Genomic DNA, 12,179 nt, shown 5'->3' with positions numbered 1-12,179 from the left:
ACTCCTTCTGAAGTCCACCACCAGCTCCTTGGTCTTGCCGACGTTCATCTTGAGGTGGTTGTCCTGGCACCATGATGCCAGATTCTTCACTTCGTCCATGTAGGCCGCCTCATCGTTGTTGGAGATGGCACCCAACACCACTGTGTCGTCAGCAAACTTCACAATGGTGTTGGAGCCTTGGGTGGCCACACAGTCTGAAGTGCAGAGGGAGTAGAGCAGTGGCGAGAGGACACATCCCTGAGGTGCTCTTGTGTTGATGGTGATGCTGTTAGAGACGCATCTTCCCACCCTCACCACCTGAGTTCTGCCAGTGAGGAAGTCCAACACCCATGCACACAGATGGCTGTTAAGTCCCAGATCCCTCAGCTTTGTGAACAGTCTGCAGGGCACTATTGTGTTAAACGCTGAACTGTAATCAACAAACAGCATTCTCACATAGTTACCCTGTTTCTTGTCCACGTGGCTGAGGGTGGTGTGCAGGACATGGGCGATGGCGTCCTCTGTGGATCTGTTGGATCGGTAGGCGAACTGCAGCGGATCTGTGGTGTCTGGGATGGAGGAGGAGATGATGTTCTTCAGCAGCCTCTCAAACACCTTCATTACTACCGAGGTCAGTGCAACTGGCCGGTAATCGTTCAGGGATGAGGGTCTGCTGTTCTTGGGCACAGGGATGATGGTGGATCTTTTGAAGCATATGGGGACCACAGACTTCGCCAGGGAGTCGTTGAAGATGTAAGTGAACACACCTGCTAGCTAGTCAGCACAGCAGTGCAGCAGACAGCCGGTGATGCCGTCTGGCCCCGCCGCTTTCCTTGTGTTCACTCTCCTCAATGCCGCTCGGACGTCATGCTCCGCGATGCTGGTCACCGGTCTCTCGCTGATGACGTCACTGTCCTCGGTAGTCAGGCGGTAGATAGCATTAGCCACCTGGCTAACCTCGAAACGGGCGTAGAACTGATTCAGCTCGTTGGTGAATGCAGAGTCGGCGTTGATCGGCGCAGTGTCCCTGGCTTTGTAGTCCGTAATGGTGCGTAGTCCGTGCCACATACTCCGTGTGTCGCCCTGCTGGAAGCGGGACTCCACACGTTCCCGGTACCAGCGTTTTGCATCTCTCACCGCGCGCCGCACGCCGTATGAGGCCGCTTTGTAGGCGCTCATATCGCCAGTGGCGAGACCCGTGTTGTAGGAGGCGGTCCTGGCATTTACTGCAGTGCAGATCGATCTGTCCACCCACGGTTTCTGGTTTGGGAATGTGGTGACTCTCGCAGTGGGGATAATCTCCTCCGCTAGCATATTGACGAAGCATACTGCTACTTCCGTAAACTTGTTGATGTCGACTGCGCATGCTCTGAACATGTCCCAGTCGACGTCGTTGAGTGCGTCCTGTAGCGTAGCTTCTGATTGGGCAGACCACCATTTTACCTCCCTCGTGGTTACTTCTTCCCTCCGTATGTTTTGTTTATACTGGGGAATGAGGAAGATGGCGTTGTGGTCATACTTCCCAAAAGCCGGGTGTGAGACAGCTTTGTAGCCCTGCTTGTATGGCATGTAGCAGTGATCCAAAATTCGATCCCCCCTCGTTGGACATGAGACATGCTGGTAAAAGTTTGGCATGACTTGTCTGAGGTTCGCTTTATTAAAGTCTCCTGCTACAATGAGGGCTTCGCCCGGGTCCTTGTTTTGAAGCGAACTCATCACATCATGTAATTCGGACAAAGCCATACCTGTGTCCGCTTGGGGTGGGATGTAGACCACCGTGGCGATGACCGAGGTGAACTCACGGGGCAGATAGAAAGGGCGGCACTTAATGCTCAGGAACTCCAGATGTGGCGAGCAGCCGCTGGAAAGAGTAGAAATGTTCCCGGCATCACACCACTTTCTGTTTACCATGAAACACACTCCTCCACCTTTGGTTTTGTTTGACTCTGCTGTTCTGTCCGCGTGGAGCACAAAGAATGAATCCGACGGAGTTACGGCCTGGTCCGGCACGGTGGGGGTCAGCCATGTCTCCGTGAAGCACAGAATGTTGCAGTCCCTCATGTCACGTTGGAAGGTGACTCTTGCTCTAAGGTCATCGAGCTTGTTCTCCATGGATTGTACATTGGCCAGTAGGATACTGGGCAGTGGTGCGCGATGCGCCTGCTGTCTCAGTCTGTTCCTAATGCCAGCGCGTTTCCCCTGGCGCTTCTTTGTTCTACGCCTCGGATGAGCGGCCCGTCCTTTGTTGTTCTCCGCGCCACGTAGAATCTCTGGCGGCCAGGATGGGTCGGGTTTAAAAGTGTAGATGAAGAATAGATGTGCAACCTTGTCACCGATATTTACAAGTGATCTGCCGTCATATACTATAAGACTAGAGGATTCTGGGATGTAAACCAGAGCAAAAAATAAGTAAAAAACAAGAAAAGTGGATAGTCGGAGCGGAGCGGTCAGGAAGGCGTCTGGACGTGGCCGCGCCATCTTGGGTATGTTTGTGATAGGGGATCAGCAAAAGACCTGTAGGCAGTGGCCCTGGGTAATAGTAAATACCACCTTAGGATCCACCCCTAGAGCTGACCAAGCCATCCTGCGCTGGGCAGAAAGGGAAGGGGGCTGGCCTGACCCAAGGAAAAGTCAACAGGGAGGGGGACAGCTGTAGGACAGCCGAACCTTGACTGCACATCCTCTCCGTTTCTTCTGCGTGTCGGTGCTATGTCGGTGAAAGGCCTCTAGCTGAATCCATTCAGCAGAGGATCCAGTTATTATTTCCTCCACTGTATTGAAAATAAAAAGTAGGGTAGCTTAATGGTACTTCCATACTTTTCTAAGGGTTGCATCTGCTATGGGAGAAAACCCCTTTGGAAGAAACTGTTTAGCCCCTGATGGCCACCCTATCTGCAATTATCATATATTAATGCTGGAAGCATGTGTCCAAAGATTCATGATCAGTTTGAGAGTAAAATCAATAGTAGCTCCGTCTCTTAGCTATTCCTGCTTAAATATTGGGAAGAGCAGGGGAAGAGAGATCAAAGACCACCCAAGAGGCAGGTACATACTCTACTTACACCTGTGCAGCAGAACATATCCATCTTATTCGTTGACACAGGAGCATTAACTGCCAAATAAAACCCCACAAACAACGTGGCAAAGAGAGATCCCAGTGTTCCAGTAGAGCTGAGACACCATCAGTCTTCGACCTCCCCCACTCCCCTAGGCTACCACAGACAGCCCGCTCTGCTCTAAAAACACATTAAAAATACTAAGTGTTAAATGCCTGTAGAACAATTTTCTATGTTAACTTGAGAGTCCATCTATTAATTTTCAGCACATCCAAACTAAAGAATCTATTAGCATCAGTGAAACTATAAGTAATTTCTTTTTGCCCTTTAGATAATCCTTGTGAAGTTTGACAAAATGACATTGGCACTGATAATATATTAGTTAGCAAATAGGCAATGTGGATTTACACCAGTATATATTTTTTAAAGAGTGGACAGTGAAAAGTATGGCTGCATACATTTAAGCTAACCTGTACTTAAGCATTTTACTTTATGCTTCTTCATCCTCTCTGAAGTATTTGTACACTTTTCACTTAAAATGACTGGTATCAAATCTTTAGCCTGCATTAGTTGATTTTGCTAAATTAAATCAGTTTGTCAGCCCAGAGACTAGCATGGATTTTTAAATCTTTAAACAGGGATCTTAAGTCAGCATTAATATGGCATGTCATCAGATATCCTCTCATCTGGCTTGAGGCATCCAGCAGTTAGTATTACTCTATAAAGCTACTGTCTCTTTATTATTTCAGGAGGCTGCGCAGTGAGAAGAGTAAATCAACATAACCCTGCAGAGCTGCCTCCTGACAACACATATTTTTCTCATTTTACAGGAGGAAGTTGCGGGTCTCTTATTGACATCTTCATATATCAGCGCAGTCCTGTGAAGAGTGCTCGCCTGAGCTAGAGTTGTGTTGACAGATCCTCATTGCGCAAGCATGCACGAATATGCAGCTTGCAGGGAGAAGATTAATATTGGTAGTAAGCATGGTTCCAACTGGACACTGAGAAAATTATTTTTTCTTTATCTTGCCAAAAGCATCTGTTGTATTTTTTATAATTGTATACTTGATGCGTTCGAGAACAAGGCTGTGCAGAATTGTTTTTTTATTGCTCTCATTTTGATGTGCACTCACAAGCCTAACTTGATACCCAAAGCATGCAATATTAAACCACACCAGTACTGCTGAATGAATATGACACCATACGCTCAGCATCTTTAGCTCCATCCAATTGGCAGGGGTGGTAAATTGTCAGTGCGATGATGAGCAGGCCGGGCCCTGTGAACTCTTTATTTTGAAATAGAATTTCGAATGTAATTTGAACAAACATCCACAGGCTTTGATCAGATCCCTTTCTCTGTTTGATTTTGTTGCAATGGTGTAAGAAAATATATTGTGTTTGCAAATGAATTTGAGCTTTATTGCAAGAACAGAGAATCCATCCAAACATCATTACATCTGAGTCCCCCCCCCCCCCCCCCTCCCTTCGATCTATTCCAGGCGAAGCCAGGCAGCGGCTATGAATGAGTAATTTGCATCACACTGGTCATCATTAGCAGCCTTTACGGATCTTTAGACTGTGAGAGTGTTGCTCCTTTTTCCTGATGAGACAAAAACTCTTCCCTCTCAAACTCCGCAGGCTACAGAAGAAATAAGAACTTCTATAACTATAAGGATGACGTATCTTTTCTTCCCATATCAATCTGTGAATAATTCATTAGTTCACAACAAGAGTCACTTCATGTGACTGACTTTTTCCTAAGAGCCACTACTGTTTGCTAGTGTTGCTGCTCCTGGTAAGCTTTATAATCTTACATGGAGTGTATTTCAGTTTCAGCCTAGATAGTCAAGAAAAACCTCCATTACTAGCTGGTGATAATGCAGCTGGTTTGAACTGCAAACAGCTTTTGTGGTTCCTGTGATAGTGTCTCTTGGTCCCCTGTTTATCTCTCTCCATGTTTATTCAATTAAGTTAAATTCAGTTTTATTTATTTAGTACCACATCACAACACCTGAAGTCTTTTTATATTGTAAAGCAAATAACCCGCTATGCATTAATACATAGAAAACTATGTCAATCAGATGGCACAGTATGAGCAAGAACTTGGCAATGGTGGGGAAGAAAACCTCACTTTTAGCAGAAAGAAACCTGGACAATTGACCCTGTGCACGAGAAAATGCTAACTTCCTGGTTTGAGACCGGATGTGGGGTTGTACATTTCCGGTAGCTTTACTTTGCGGTCAATCGCTACTGCGAAGATATACTCCAAAATTGATGTCCAAAACTCGAAAACGGAACGATCGCGTTAAGTTACAAAGAGGAGAAGGTGGGAACACTCACCACTGTTGTGTCATAAAAATCTAATGATCAATTTTGACGTTTAAAGAGTTTAGATCGATCAGTTGTTTACATCATTAAACACAAGCAGAACTGCATTACTGCAGCAGAAGACACATCGTCCACATTCAGAAGCACATCTCTGTATAGTGACTGGTCTTATGATTTAAACAGGCAAATGTTCAGCATTCAAACTACAGGTGAACAATAGTCAAACCAGATGTTTTCCCCGTTATGTCGATATCAGCTAGTCAAGTACACACCTACACAGCATGTTAACAAACCGTGAAAAAAAGCCACACAAAAAATTAATGATTGCTGGTAACGGTTTCTATACATTAGTATTTACGAAGGGTATGTTGTGACTTACCTTCAAAATTACAGCGGTCCCTCGCTATAACGCGGTTCACCTTTCACCTCGCTGTTTCGCAGATTTTTTAGTGCAAGTTTGCATGCTTTTTTACGTCCTGCGTCCTGATCGCTGCAGACGATCTCCTCCGTCTCTCCTGTACAGTACAGAATCGCTGCATCTATCGCTAGCAGTGTGACTCTGAAGTGCAGTGCTGTATGTCCACGATGTACACGAAACGTTTTGCACCGTCAAAAAATAAAATTGGCTACTTGATTTCACCTATCACTGGTTATTTTTAGAACATAACACCCGCGATAAACGAGGGACAGCTGAGAAATATAACATTTGAATCCATTTTCTCTTTTCCCTGAGGCGTGGGGGAAAAATATCGACAAGTCGATGAACATCATTTAGAGATATATTGGGTAAATGCCCGAGACATCTATAGAAATGTAAATCGCCGCTTTATTTATTTATTTGCTTAACTTGTTTTGGACCGTAAACAGGGCGCGAATAGGACACCGGAAACAAAGCTCCCCACAGGAGTTTCCGCACCGGAAGTAGCATATGCTAACGTGCACATAGTCAATAGAGTAGAATCCCTTTATTGTCACTATACAGATGTGCAATAAGATACAAAAGATACAATCTGATAAAAAAAAAAGGAAACAAATATGTAAATAAACAGTGTTATGTATATACAGTTTGGATTATTGCACAGGTGGTTTAGGGAAATCCTTGGAATGGGGGGTGGAACTGTGTTTATCAGTGCATGTCTGAGTTCAGGGTGGTCATGGCTTTTGGGAGAAACTGTTCTTGAGTCTGTGGGTCTTTGTGCTGATGCACCTGTAGCGCTTCCCTGAGGAAAGGCTGAACAAGTTAAAACCACGGTTGGAACTGTCCTTTCAATGGATGAGCAGTAGAAGGTCAGCAGCAGGTTGGAGTTCAACATGACAAACAAGAGCAGCTGTCTGTGGTTACTGGTTGCGGGTGACTGCGGACAGAACAGGATGATAAACAGGACATAAGAACCCATATTGGGAGCTGGATCCACAGAAGGGTACTGAAAGCTGAAGGCTCTGCTTGCCATTCTACTTTTGGACGCGCCGGCGTGTCAAAATCCCATGACCAATTTAAGACGACACAGCTACAAGATGCAGCGAGTCAGAGTCTCCATTTCAACTCGGGAAAAGAGTTGTGAAAGTGCGGACTTCAAACTACATACCAGTTTTTGAATTGTGTCGATGGGCCACGTAAAACCAGAGTTATGATAAAAAATACACGCAATGTTTTTTTTTTTTTTTAACAAAACAGTGGTTTTTACAGCGGGAAGAACGGTAAAAACAGCGTTTTCTACGGACAATGCTAGCAAACACTCTGCTTGCGAGTGAAAAAGTAAATTAAAAAAAAATACCCCTTCCCTATTGGTGTTAGAGTTTACTATGTCAGCCAATCAAAAATAAATGATATGGAAACATGTGGTACTCGGTTGTTTAGGGAGAAGGGGAAGTTTTTAGGAGTGACACACGCGACGGAAAGCGGGCAAGCGTCGAAAGAAAGAGAGACAGCGCGCAAGTTTTCATATGTGAGACATCAGTGACGTTTAGCGTGTTTGGAGGCTGTAGTTAGTGTGTTGTGTAGTTATTGTTTTGTATTGTGTGTCAGTTATACTGCTGAATTTCACATTTACTCCAAAAAAGCCGTCAAAGGCAGATTCCAGTGTAAACGCTGTTCCCACATGGAAAACTGGACTGATGCACCTCCTGCTGTCAGACCTGCAGGATTTAGGCCTGTGGTGTTCTCCTCTGTACAGTGGTGCAAATCGCAACAAATTAAAAAACCACAACAAATTAAAAACCTGCAACAAATTAAAAACCTCCACAACAAATTACAAAAACCCACAACAAATTACAAAAACCCGCAACAAATTACAAAAACCCGCAACAAATTAAAAAAACCCGCAACAAATTACAAAAACCCGCAACAAATTAAAAACCCGCAACAAATTAAAAAACCCGCAACAAATTACAAAAACCCACAACAAATTACAAAAACTCGCAACAAATTACAAAAACCCCACAACAAATTACAAAAACCCGCAACAAATTACAAAAACCCACAACAAATTACAAAAACCCAAAACAAATTAAAAAAACCCGCAACAAATTACAAAAAGTTAGATCGCACGACCGGCAAGGGAATAAGGTTGAAAATGGTTTATCTTTTCATTCTTTCCCCACCTGGAAGCAACATGAGGCAGCTCTTGTATCGGATGTTACTAAAAGAAGGCGTCTAGTCTGGATAGCAGCTGTGAGACGAGCTAATATCCAGTTCTCTTCCATCTCCAAATATCTGTTGGTGTGCTCCAGACATTTTCATTCCGATAAGTTATAGGTATGTTCATATCACTCTTTATCCGGTCTTTAAGTCTGACGTCACTATCCATGTCTGGGCTCAAACGCTGCTGCAGGTCCATAAATCACTGAGAGTTGAAAAACTATCTAAAGTCTTTCATCTGTAATAAAAATGATCAGCGTTCTGCTCTACCATGTGTAACAATTGAGTTTATCATCCAGGCAACCATGAAAACGAAACAGAATTTCTAACATTTAACAGAGTTAGAAATTAGCAGGAAGTTAGCTCGCTATAGCTTCCATCTAAATGAGGGATTTTGGAAACAAATTCAAACGTACAGCTCTGCTATCACTTCCAACATAAATGAAGACAGAAAACTAAACAGCAGTGGCGTTTGTAGGGTACTGTGAGTAAAATGCGTTTGATTTTCTCTTGAACATTCAAATGAGTGCAATCATAAATTCATTCATGAGGGGCAAATTACAGTGAGAACATGTGGAGGCTCTGGCTAAGTTCACACTGCACGCGAAAGCGCATCAAATCCAACTTTTTTTTTTACCCTATGCGACCCACATCCAATCATGGTATGACAGTGTAAAAACAGCACAAATCCAATATTTTCAAATCCGATCTGGGTCACTTTCGTATGTGGTACTGAATCCGATACATATCTGATGTTTTAGAAAGCAATTGCTTATCGCATGGTCATGTCGCAGTAAATCCGTCTTTTATGTCACTGACACAAAACATATGCCAATTATCAGCGCTGGAGAAGCACCTGAGAAGACATTGAGAACACATGAGCGCTTCGTGTCCATCCCGTGTAGATGTTAGTGAAACTGTTGGGAAGATAATGTGAACATTTATTTATACTGTATAATCTGCAGATTCTGACAGAAATCTGCATATCCTTTGAAGCACTGCTCCTCTCTAAAACAGCAATAAGGATAATTATTAGGCCATATATAAATAACAAAATAACTTAAAGCAAAGTCTGAAACAAGTCTTTATATTAAGGGCCATCAGTCAAACAATACTGTTTGGTCTGGGCCTGAACAGAGCGTGTTGTGTGTGACGTCTGCTTTTGCGCATGCGGGCCACTTTGAGGGTTCACAAAGGAGCGCTTTGCTGTCACATTTTATTTGTAGTGTGAACAAGCAGACACAAAAAAATCAGATTTAAATATAAAAATCGGAATTGAGCATTAAGACCTGCAGTGTGAACGTAGCCATAGTGAGTTCAGTGCACTGATGTGACATTGTCCTGAAGGATTTAGTTATTCTCAATGGTTAAAGAAATTGCAATTATTTATTCATATTTATTATAAATAATCGTAATTATACATATTGCTTCCATGTTTGTGTCCTGTGTCACAAAAAATACATTTTTTACTATAATACATTGATTAATCACCTGCAGAATCTCCTTATCATATTACGTGTCCATAATTGTCACCTAAAGTCAAACTTTATGCTTTCTCCATCTTGAAAGTGATGACATCCTTGCATTACATACTTTAGGTTCATTTTCTGAAGGCAGGTTTCTGAGAGAGAACAGGCAGATTTGGAATATAACATGCAACGTTCTATAGATGGATACATAGAAAAATTACATGTTTGTGCTAAGTTTCTAAATACTTTGTTACATTTTATGATAAATGGATTTGAAAGTAGATAAAACACATTTATGTCGTCCTTGGCTCATTAGAGTCCTTGTCTTTGAATTAACTTTGTATGTTTCAGGTACTGCACTCTCAAAGACTGAATGAACCAGCATTGCAGCCATGGGTCATTGTGAGCATCACAGGGAAGGTTAAAGCCGCCCACTGCACCTGTAAGGCCGGAGTCGTGGAGACCTGCAGCCATGTCACTGCTCTTCTGTTTAAAGTAGAAGCAGCAGTGCAGATCCGTGGCACAAGGACTGTTACAGATGAACCTGCGTACTGGGTTTTGCTGGGTAATATGACCAAGATACAGCCAGAGGTTGGCCATAAGATAGACTTCTCCTCTTCAGCTGCCCAAAAACCATCCATATTGAAAGGTAAAAGGAGCAGTCCTCAAAAACGAAGAATACCACCTGCTAATGTGGAGGAGTTGTCACTGCTATTGGATACTTTGCTGGAACACAGTAAAGCTGTGGGTTGTGGGAATGACCCATAATGTTTTATATATGGGTCTAGATTTATGCCTGAAGTGCACTGCCATGTAAAGAATTTGCATTTACTGAATATGTACTGACTGAGTACCACTGTTCAAAAGTTGAATAAAGAAACAAACTAATTTTTGCCTCTTTTTTTATTTTTTTTATTAAAACCACTTTATAGAACATCACATCAGACATCATTACAATGTAGAATCCATGTCATTTATAGTTTATAAAAGACAAAATGTTTACACAAAATCATGACAGCATTTACACGATATCACCCACTACTAATATTACTTTATTTACTATCAATTACTTCAATTTATCTTTTGAAAAATTACCGCTATCTATACAGCACAAGACTTAATATTTAACAGGAGCAAGTTTCATTTTTCCCTGGTTTTACTACCACACTGTTCACCAAAATGGCAGCAAACCTTCACCATCTTATCCAGAAGGGTCATCTCTTCACCCTCACATGGAAGAAGTAATCTGATTGGCATGGTGGTATGTTTGAAGCAGGTCCCTTGTGTAGCGCTGGAACCCAGTCACGATGTTTCATCCATTTCATAAGGTTGGTTTGCCTGCAATAATGCCACACAATTAGCAAGTCTATAAATAGAACGTTTTTTTTCTAATTTGATATGACCTCAGAGTGCATCGAAAATAAAACTAATAGGCTATCTGGTCTTTAGGTGATGGCGTGATGAATCCTGCTTCCGGGCCAACACAAAACCCATATTAAACGCAGACTACTTTAAAGTAGTCTGATTTTTAATTTGTTGTGGGTTTTTGTAATTTGTTGTGGGTTTTTGTAATTTGTTGCGGGTTTTTTTAATTTGTTGTGGGTTTTTGTAATTTGTTGCGGGTTTTTGTAATTTGTTGCGGTTTTTTTTTAATTTGTTGTGGGTTTTTGTAATTTGTTGTGGGTTTTTGTAATTTGTTGCGGGTTTTTGTAATTTGTTGTGGGGTTTATTAATTTGTTGTGGGTTTTTGTAATTTGTTGTGGGGTTTTTGTAATTTGTTGTGGGTTTTTGTAATTTGTTGCGGGGTTTTGTAATTTGTTGTGGGTTTTTTTAATTTGTTGCGGGTTTTTAATTTGTTGTGGTTTTTTAATTTGTTGCGATTTGCACTTCCCAGCCACCGTACCTCTGTCTTATACTGAACACAAACTACAATTTTTTGGACTGGCACAAATAATTTGTGTGCCTTCTTATTTGATGAGGCACACCTGATTGTTCTGTAAATAGATTTAAATGGTTATATAAAAAACGCCTTGGCTACATTTTTAGGTAAATAGTACCATATAACTTTGTTGTTTGCATAACATGTGCAGAATTTTTAGAAATGTACAATTTATATTTGCATTTCAAGTTATGAAAATGATTCGTTAAAAATGTTTGTGGGTTTTACAGTAAAGAAATATAACTTTTTTCTACTCGGATTTTGAATTTTTTGTCTGAATTTAGATCAATTGTGCTAATATAGTATGCCAAAATGAAATAATAACTCAAATTTCAGATATTTGAGGTTGTGCTGAAAAGAATGATACCAAACAAGGCAAGATAAACAGTTTTTAAAGGTGAAATATAGAGGTAAAATCAAAAGTAGTCAAAAACTGCCAATTATACCCTGGACACCCCAAGAACAATACGTAAGTCTGCAGAGAGCAAAGGGCTCTACTGGGGTGATATGTTGCCACAGGGGTGATATGCAGGGGGAAAAAAACCCCTTCTTTTGAATCTGTCTGGTTTTGAGTCTAAACACTTTTTTTATAACTCAGCTAGCTGTTCATGCAGCTCATTAACATTTTCGTTTGACTCATGGATGGTTCACTTCGTGAGTCAAATGCTAATTCAGTGTCCAGCTGACCCACTTTAAGACAAGTACCCCTAACATACCGGTAACCGTGTTCAGGGCTAAAAGACTGAGCTGCAAGCTGCAAATACAAAGCC

At 42.0% G+C, this 12,179-nt stretch overlaps 1 protein-coding gene across 1 annotated transcript; it reads right to left on the bottom strand.

Moving 5' to 3' along the window:
* Positions 1-677: 677 nt before the first annotated feature.
* On the bottom strand, positions 678-2,078 carry LOC146514015 (uncharacterized). Its single transcript, XM_085168286.1, has 2 exons — positions 1,967-2,078; positions 678-1,928 (listed from the first exon to the last, which is right to left on the bottom strand). The coding sequence occupies exon 2, from the start codon at positions 1,888-1,890 to the stop codon at positions 754-756; it is 1,137 nt and encodes a 378-aa protein (XP_085024412.1). The 5' UTR covers positions 1,891-1,928; positions 1,967-2,078; the 3' UTR covers positions 678-753.
* Positions 2,079-12,179: the final 10,101 nt, after the last annotated feature.

This window comes from Neolamprologus multifasciatus, chromosome 7, assembly GCF_963576455.1.
Source record: "Neolamprologus multifasciatus chromosome 7, fNeoMul1.2, whole genome shotgun sequence".
Taxonomy (NCBI): domain Eukaryota; kingdom Metazoa; phylum Chordata; class Actinopteri; order Cichliformes; family Cichlidae; genus Neolamprologus; species Neolamprologus multifasciatus.
The sequence above is the reverse complement of the archived record's forward strand: the minus strand, read 5'-3'. Positions and strand labels throughout refer to the sequence as shown.